This window comes from Nestor notabilis, unplaced genomic scaffold, assembly GCF_000696875.1.
Source record: "Nestor notabilis isolate BGI_N333 unplaced genomic scaffold, ASM69687v1 scaffold14220, whole genome shotgun sequence".
Lineage (NCBI taxonomy): Eukaryota > Metazoa > Chordata > Aves > Psittaciformes > Psittacidae > Nestor > Nestor notabilis.
In genome coordinates, this window is record NW_009912536.1 from 5685 (window position 1) to 15562 (window position 9878).

A 9878-nucleotide genomic window follows, 5' to 3' on the forward strand; every position below is an offset into this window, starting at 1 on the left:
CCAACCACCCCATCTAAGAAATATCATAACCATTGAACTACTCTGTCCTGCTAAGCATAGAAACTCCTAAGAAAGAAGCTTTCAGACAGACACTGTGTTCCATGAAATGCTGGACTGTCACCATCTGAAGCCTGTTCGTGTCATTATTAACTTGATCCCTTTTATGTTCTCCCACTAATTTTTAATTTTTTTGGTACACTGTTTCCTACGCCCTTACCACTACTCTTTCTTTCATGGTTTATTTTGGTTCCCTTCTCCCAGAGTCCCTTTCACTTAATAGAGATTCATTCCGCAGAGTATTCAGCTTAAGAGATTTGCTGCAGTTCTTGAACTTATTTGCAGCAGAAATGAACACCAAATTATATTTATAAAAATTACCAAACTTCCAAATTTAAAATATTGTTAGCATAAATTAATAGCTTCTGTCTCTCTGTGCAGCTTACACTAGAAAAAGGAGGGGGTGGGGGGAAGAAAGAAGGAACTTGATCTTCTGCAAATCTTACTTGTCTGAAGTGAATGTTACCCTTACATAGTGTATTATTGGTCTCATAGCTGACTGACCTTATGCTCTGTCCCCAGATATTTTGCAACTGCCCTCCTTTAAGGCTTCCTGTGGCTTGGATGTTCATCTTTCTGGAGATTTTATTATAGTTCTTTATGGTATGACACTGTAGGTAGGTAAAACACAGTCTGAAATCAAAACCATGTTCAAATGTAGTAAAGGAGAGAGCAAATTGCAACATGAGACCAAAAAGCACATGGATGTATGAGTCATGTAAGAAGTTGTAGAAAAAGGAAAAAAAAAAAAAAAAGAGTACTCATTTTTATGGGGTGTGGAGGAGTAAATGAGGTACTGTTGTTTTAATTTGAAGTACAAATGTTTGAGGAAGTAGACTGCAGCAGTTGTTTCACATTTAATTGTTTCTTCAAGTTGCAGTCCAGCTGGAGAGCAGTGATACAGCAGATTACTGCTGTTGTCTTGAGTGAGTTATGTATTGTTATACTCTTCTCTGCACCTGAGCTGAACAAGTGGAGACCTCTTTTATGCTGGTTATTTTCTGCTCTGATTTACAGTCTCCTCCAGTGACAAGTCTGCTAGACCTGAAGTACAAAGAAAATGGTAGGTTAAACTTTCATTTTAAATTTGCTCTTAGACCTCTTTGACTGGAAGTGTTGTGGAAAGCTTACAAGAACATATTCTGCTTTCTAAATATTCCAATTTACTATTGTAGTTAGAAGCTACAATACATAATGAGAGGAAAGGAAAGCATTTATTTGAGCCTATACTAACTGGCTACCATTTAATTGTACTGCTGTGCTACAGAATGAGTATAATAATGTCTTTTCTAACTGCTGTAACTTCTGAGGTGTTCTTTTTTCTCTAGCCTTTCCCTCTGTCACCATTTAAAATACATATGGAACACCTACAGAAAAAACTCCTTCAGAAACACCTACCTGTATTGTTTCTGAATACTTGAAGAATATCCTAAATGGGTATTCTTCATGCAATGCATGTGTTAGTTAATATCATCAGATTAGTACTTTTCTTACTTCTTGTAATGCCAAACATTCACGTGTATACTCTAGCTGAACTTTTAAACTAGCTTCTCATTGCAAAGACGTTGCACAAGTCAGCATTTCTTGTTTCTTCTAATTAAACCAATCTTTTTTATTTGTTCTGGTACTATAACAGATACAAAGTGTTACACACAGATAGTTAGACACAGCACCAGAATGTATCAGTTTACAGTTAAGACAGCTAATGCATTAAAAAGGTATCAGGAAACAAAATTATACAAAGAAATGAAGCACAAAGATGGTAGTAGTTAGGCTGGCTCTGAAACACCACTTAGGTTCCTAAAAATACTGCTATATGGAAGAGTTCAAAATGTAAGCATTGCAAACGTCTCAAAAGACTTTTGTTTTTTTACTTCTTAAGAAATATACAAATATATTCGTGTAGACTTTTAAGGCCCAGATTCATTGCAGTTAATTTTAGGCACATAAACCTGCAGTGTTTTTAGTCTCTGTTCAGTGTGTAGGCGGGCAGATCTCCCTCCATCTTCAGAGCCGAGCAGTGCCTGCAGGGCCTCTCTTTATTCTCTTCTGCTCTCGCTTGAATGTCAGTGCAGCCCAGACTGATGGCAACAAATTGAGGAACTTGGGTAAGTGCCTAAAGTTAGATGCCTTAGTGCAGTGACCAGCATGAGTTAATGTAGAAAGTTTGTGGCAATCTCCCCTTGTCCAGCTCCTACTCTAGTGCTTGGACAGAAGGTCTTAATTTGGTTTAGCAAATCTTTAAAGGTTGACGATCATTAACTTTTCTTCAAGAGCAGCAGATGGTGGTTTGACCCCCAGTCAGCAGCAGATGTTTTCCTTCCTTCTTTTAAAGGAAGATAGGCTGCTGGAGTTTAATCTGTGGTGGTTGTCAGTATTCCCCTTCGTCGCTGCAGGTACTGTGACCATGACTGGCAAGGGTCAGCACTTCATGGTCTGCTGTGGCATGCATGGATGGATAAAAATAAATGGCCTCCATGAGATGGAGCATCATACCCTGCAGTGCAGTCATTTCCTTGCTACATCTCCGCTGTGTGTGGTATGTTAGTGTGGTAAAGCAAGAGATGGAGGTAGGCAGGAGCTGGGGCACCATGGGTCACTCAGTTCAGATGGGCACTCTGCAAGGCATGTCTTAGGCAAAACTCAACAGGGTTTTCACAAACTGTTTCAGAGGGTCTTCAGAGAGCTAAAGAGAAAAAAACCATTTCCACGTGTCTCGAACACTTTGCCTAATGGTCTGATTTTCAGCTGCTTAACTGGGTATACACATTTAGTTGATATTATTCCGCGGATAACTAATCCTGGTTGTTAAAGACCATTCCGTACCATGCATCTTCCAAGCCTTCTACACTGAGTTTTCCAGGGACAAATCATTATGTTGATTATTATGGGGTTTTTGTCTTCAAATCTCTTGACCAGCACCAGACACAGGCAATTAAGGCTGTGCAACATACATAGAAAAATGGTCACAGCCCCTTTGCCTGTGCTAGGCAAGCCATGGCAGGCAATCTGCGTGCCTGGCTGGCTGCCTCTCGCCAGAGGGATGAGGTTTCTTTGACAGTGACTGCTGTTGAGGAAGTAACTAGTAAGCTGTGAAATATTAAAACCTTATTTCTCTTCCCCTAAAGACAGAAATCTATAAAGTAGGCAAGACCACAAAGACTTGACAGACAAAGAGCGTGTTTTGGAAGGTTCTTTAAATGCCTGTAGGATTTTGGCTCTACTTGTTTACTGATTATAACTCTTATGGGACATGATTAATCTTACGTCCATGAAAATCTGATTTTCATTTTTACATTTGCATTGCTGCAGTGCCCTATTGGAACTCTGTCCTTACTGGACAGTGAAAATGCAAACCAGTATTAAACCATACAGAAGTATAGCCATTGACTGGCTTAAGTTGACCATAAATCCATCCTAATACGTCCTAGAGAAAGAATCCCTATGATAATGTGAAATTTGAATTAGGCACTCACTTGTTAGTCAGTATGGTTTTGAAAATTTACATTACTATAGATTTTCACGTGCTTCAAAAAACTAACTTTGCTTATTTATGCTATTATACAACAGTAAATTGATGGATGTTTAACACCTTAAAAGAAGAAGGTACACAGAGACATAGTCTTTAATCACCTGCCTTGTCTTTTTTCAGTAATTATTTTTTTTTTAATGATTCATTATTTAGAGAGTGATAGTTAACACTCTGATACTTAGTGATAAGAAAGTAAAGAAAGCATTTGAGGAAATAGTAACATATGCCTTCCCCAAACAAATCCTCCCTACACATCCAATTCTAGCCAGTGTGAGAGACAGGACCCCAGATCAGCTGTGTCTGACCTAGCACATGCTTGACCCCATGTCCTATGACATGTTCTCATCGCATTAAATTAATTCCTACTTCCTTATTTTTAGGTACCTCATGCAAAGATGTCAAATGCATTGCCATTTGTCTTGCTCATCCCATTTCTGATGCTGCTGTCAGGAACGTGGTTTCCCAGAAGTTTACCCTGTGATGTTAATACCTTTGAAGGTACTGTGACAGTGGACTGCACTGATCGGCGCCTCCTGGAAGTCCCCAGAGGGATCCCTGCAAATGCTACCAACCTTACCTTAAGTATTAACCACATCCCCCATATCAATCCAACATCCTTCGCTCATCTTGTAAACCTTGTGGAGATTGACTTCAGATGCAACTGTGTGCCTCTCAAAATGGGCCCCAAAGACAATGTGTGCAACAGGCAACCAAAGATCGAGAATGGCAGTTTTGCTGCCCTGACCAAACTGAAGTCATTGTATTTGGATGCAAACCAGCTGTCGGAAATACCCCGGGGTCTTCCTGCTACTTTAAGTCTGCTGAGCCTGGAAGCAAACCATATCTTTTCTATCCAAAAAGCCAATTTGTCAGTGCTAGGAAACATAGAAGTATTGTATCTGGGTCAGAACTGTTACTACCGTAATCCATGCAATGTTTCATTTGAAATTGAAAAAACAGCCTTTCTGGAGCTGAAAAAATTAACAATACTATCTCTGAAGTCTAACAACTTAACTCATATTCCACCCAATTTGTCATCTACATTAAAGGAATTATATATTTACAATAACAAGATTCAAGTGATTCAAGAACATGACTTAAGCGCCCTTCACAACCTAGAAATTCTTGATTTAAGTGGTAACTGCCCACGCTGCTATAATGCCCCATATCCTTGTACTCCCTGCCCCAAGAGCACAATTGAGATACATTCAAAGGCATTCTATTCCTTGAAAAATTTAAGAATTTTGCGACTTCACAGTAATTCTATTCAGAGCATACCCAGCAGCTGGTTTAAAAACATCAGGAATCTCAAAAAGCTTGACCTCTCCCAAAATTTCCTCATAAAGGAGATTGGAGATGCTCAGTTTTTAAAGTTTATCCCCAGCCTTGTAGAGCTTGACCTGTCCTTTAATTTTGAACTGAAGATGTATTCTCCATCCTTGAATTTGTCTAAGTCATTTTCTTCCCTCTCTAACCTGGAAACCCTGAGGCTCAGGGGTTATGTCTTCAAAGAACTGAGAGAAGGAAATCTAGCTCCATTGTTCAGTCTCAGAAATCTAACAATTTTGGATCTTGGGACTAATTTTATTAAAGTTGCTGACCTAAGTGTGTTCAAAAAGTTCCCAGCTCTTAAACTTGTAGACCTCTCAGTGAATAAAATTTCTCCTTCTTCAGGTGAAAGCAACTTTTATGGGTTTTGCTCCAATCCTAGGATTTCAGTAGAGCAATACAACAGGCAAGTATTAGAGGAAATGCATTATTTCAGGTATGATGAGTATGGGAGAAGTTGCAGGTCCAAAGACAAAGAGGCTGCTTCCTACCAATCTTCAGTCAAAAAAGACTGCCTGGAATATGGAGAAACTCTGGATTTAAGCAGAAACAACATATTTTTTATTAACCCCTCAGACTTCCAGGGACTTAGTTACCTCAGATGCCTCAACTTGTCAGGTAATGCAATAAGTCAAACTTTAAATGGAAGTGAATTCTCCTACTTGTCTGGATTGAAATACCTGGATTTTTCTAACAACCGGATTGACTTGTTATACTCAACTGCTTTCAAGGAGTTAAAACTTCTAGAAATTCTAGACCTGAGCAATAACAAACATTATTTTCTGGCAGAAGGTGTTTCTCACATGCTTAGTTTTATGAAAAACTTGGCACATCTGAAGAAGCTGATGATGAATGAGAATGAAATTTCTACCTCTATTAACACAGGAATGGAAAGTCAATCTCTTCAAATTTTAGAATTCAGAGGAAATCGTTTAGATGTTTTATGGATGGATGGGAATGCTAGATACTTGTCATTCTTCAAGAATCTTACTAGCCTGGAAGAACTGGATATTTCCTTCAACTCACTCAGTTTTTTGCCTCATGGTGTTTTTGAAGCTATGCCTCCAGAACTCAAAATCCTCAACTTAACTAACAACCAGATGAAGAGTTTCAACTGGGAAAACCTGCGCTATCTGAAGAAACTAGAAACTCTGGACCTCAGTAATAACCTTCTGGTTACTGTTCCCCAAGAATTGTCTAATTGCTCTTCAACAGTCCAAAAACTGATTCTCCGAAACAATCACATTCACCAGCTAACCAAACATTTTCTCAGAGGTGCTTTTAAATTGAAATACTTGGACCTCAGTTCAAACAAGATCCAAATCATTAAGAAATCTAGCTTCCCTGAAAATGTCATTAACAACCTGAAGACACTGCTTTTGCATGGCAATCCTTTCAAGTGTAATTGTGATGCTGTGTGGTTTGTTTGGTGGATCAATCAGACTCAAGTGACTATTCCTCTTCTGGCCACAGATGTGACCTGTGCTGGCCCAGGGGCACATAAAGGAAAGAGCGTGGTTTTCTTGGATTTGTATACCTGTGAGCTGGACACCTCATATTTGATCCTGTATGCTCTGTCAGCTTCAGCTGTCCTAGGCTTTATGGTGTTCACAGTGATGAGCCATCTCTATTTCTGGGACGTGTGGTATAGTTATCATTACTGCACGGCCAAGTTGAAGGGCTACCGGCATTTACCTTTACCAGATGCTTGCTATGATGCTTTTATTGCCTATGACAATGAGGATCCAGCTGTGAATGAATGGGTTATGGAAGAACTGGTTGAAAGGCTGGAAGATCAAAGAGCCAGACAGTTCAATTTATGCCTAGAAGGAAGAGACTGGCTCCCAGGACAGCCAGTCTTTGACAACCTTTCCCAGAGCATTCAGCTGAGCAAAAAGACCATATTTGTGCTGACCAACAAGTACATTAAAAGCGGCAACTTCAAGACAACATTTTACATGGCCCACCAGCGGCTTCTAGACGAAAAAATAGATGTCATTATCTTGATATTTCTTGAGAAGGTTTTGCAGAAGTCCCGGTACGTCCAGCTGAGGAAGAGGCTGTGCAGAAGTTCTGTCCTGGAATGGCCAACTAACCCTCGATCTCAGCCCTACTTCTGGCAGTGCCTGAAAAATGCAATAGCTATGAACAATACCCTGGCTTACAACAAGCTTCTCCAGGAAACCGTTTAGGTCTACCCTTCCCTGTAAATATTATTATGATGCATGGTGAGAAAAATATTCTACACTTTGTTTGGAGAAACCGCCAAAGTGTAGAGAATAAATGTAATTGTGATATTGTACCCCAAAAAGAAACACACAATTAGTCACAAAGATGATAGTTCACTTGTTTTGCTATGACAAGCTAGAACAGAAACTGTTGCCAGCATGGATGTTCAGCTGACATTTACCCTGCTTGGCACTGATTGCTGCACAGCAAGAGAAGATGCACTACCTACTGGAAGTCCCTGGTTTAAAACAGAATCACCACTTCCAAATTTCAGTTCACTGGAGGCCTCCACCACCTCCTGTGGTTGGGTCAAGTGAGGGTGAGACACTTACCCAGCTTATCCTAGTACACAGACTGCCAGGAGGAGTTTGGCCGTGCCTGAAGTTGCTGCTGTTGAGATCACTGTTGGAGTAAATGTCGTTTTAATAGAAAAATATAGTTTCTGTATTTGGTGTATTTATGAAAAACAAGAAAAGCATTTGCTGACACATTTTTCTCAGAAGAACATGTATGGGCTAAAATGGGAAGCTATGTGAGAAACAAGTTCAGAAGGGTTTGCAAGCTGTGGGTTGGAAGGAATTGCAAGGTAAAGGGAGTCTTTGTGCATGGAGCTGCTGTGTGGGAGCAAGAAGGGGGAGCAGGACAGCAGAGAGGCTCAGGGAGAGGCACAAAGCAGGTGAAGAAAATCAAGTAAAGTAAAGAGGAAATGGGAAGAGACAAAGGTAAAGACAGAAAAGAGAAAGAAGATGTGGAAAGAATGGAGGAAAACACAGCTAAACTAGGGCATGACAGAAGTTATAAAGCATTTACTACTAATGTCCAAGTAACCTCTTCATTCTGCCTTTCGCCTGCCTCCTTGGCTGCTGGCTGAGCTGCCTTCTCCTTCAGGACTCAGAGCTCTTCTCACACGTTGTGTTACCAACTTTAGGAGGCTGGCTTCCCTGTTTCCACCCAGGTCCTGTGTTACAACCCCTTGTGTATCAACTGGGATGGTGCTAGCAGGTCCAGCCAGGGCTGAGGCCTGGGGCCACGCTAAAGTGGCTGACTCCCCTCCACCTGTCCAGACCTTCTCCAGAACAAACCAGTCACTCAAAGTACAAAACATGTACAAGGAAAGCACCATCCCACTGTTTGTGCTGTGCTGCTCCAGAGCAGCCTCAGGCCCTCCTTCACCTCCTTGTTCCCTAGGCAAGCCTCTCTGCCTCAGCAGCTGCTGCGGCACCGCTAAAAACCTGATCTGGGAACAGGTCTGACTTTAGAGATACACCCTGAAAAAGGGAAGAAACACTGCTCAGAAATATAAACACTTGGGCCTGTTCCCCACCCCAGTTCACAGCAGAACCTCATCAAACACGTAACAGTCGTACTTCAGCTGAGGCCTAAACCTCTGTGCATGGCACCCGCAGGCTCTCTGCTTGCTGTGATGGTAGCTCTCTGTTTCAGAAGGAGCAGCATGCTCTGACCTTGCGGGGTGCTCCTGTCCACAGCACAGTCTAGGCAGCTTGTCCCCTCCCTCAAAGCCTTTTTATTTTTCTCACAACCCATCTTGGTGACAGCTCTTGACTTATTGGGAACCGACACTCTCAAATGCTTTGAACCCGCTTATTTCAGCTGCCTCCTGTGTTTCCTCACCTAGCTGTTCTGCCTGGTCCTTTCTTTAAATATCCCCTTTTTTGTTTAATTGTAGGCAACCAGACAGACGAGAACACAAACATAAACAAGAAAACCAAACTTCATGAAATATTATTACAGATAAAAAGGTTTTTTTCCTCTGAATTCGACACGGCATTTTTATCGATTAAATACAGAGGTAGGAAAAATTGGAGGGCCTGCTTGAAAATACAGGTTTATGGTTATATTTTAATGATATATAATTTAATAATGTGTTTTTCTGATGGTTGTTAGTAAGCCTAAATAATCTGTATCTCTAAATATGGTAACATAAGCTGTAATATGATTGTCTTCGTAAGTTAATGCTTGAAACAGGAACGTCTGCTCCTCAATTACTCCCACGCCACCTCCCTCTGCTTCTCTACAACCACGTCTACCCAGAGCAGACCCTCTTTCTCAGCCTGGTTGATTAGGGCAGGGAGACAACGTCACCTAGGCTTTCCAAGCCTGAAGGGAGAAATACTTTCTTCTCTTCCATTGAGAAGCTTCCAAAGAATGGGTATGGCGTTACTAGCAATGCATATATATATATGCACAAAAATCCAAGCTTACAGTATGGTGAAGGGCTTATGCATGCTGCAGCGCAAGACTGCAGAGGCCAGGGGTGCTGCACCAACACTTTTGTATCAAAGACAGTGAATGGTGCTGTGGTCTGCAGTGGGAAACAAGTGATCTGCTGGCAAGGCACTGCCCACTGCTGAGTCCAGCACTCTCCAGCAGCACTTGAGTCACCTGGAAAAGAGCCCATGACTGTTTTCATGTGACAAAACCCTTCCTGGTACCTGCACCCTTGCCCTGCTAAAACATGGCCAAAGGAGTAAGGGGAGATCAAAGAAGACTGAAACACCAAGTTTTCTTTTTTTAGCTGGAGAAGAAAATTCCCGCCCCCTGCTCACCCTGTTTTTGTGTCCTGTGACACCCCTGAGTAGTTACCATGCTGCAGAGAGGAGGTATCAGCCCAATTAGCTGAGGCATGCCTACATGCTTCTCCCTGAATTGCTTCAGGGTATGCTCGAAGGGGGCTGCATAATATCCCGGACCATGTGTGTTTTGCAGATTA

At 41.4% G+C, this 9878-nt stretch overlaps 1 protein-coding gene across 1 annotated transcript; it reads left to right on the forward strand.

Annotated features, from left to right (window-relative positions):
• Positions 1 to 3969: 3969 nt before the first annotated feature.
• On the forward strand, positions 3970 to 7223 carry TLR7 (toll-like receptor 7; the record flags this gene model as incomplete). Its single annotated transcript, XM_010019975.1, has 1 exon — positions 3970 to 7223. A coding segment is annotated over one exon (3141 nt), but the record flags the coding sequence as incomplete, so codon positions are not given.
• Positions 7224 to 9878: the final 2655 nt, after the last annotated feature.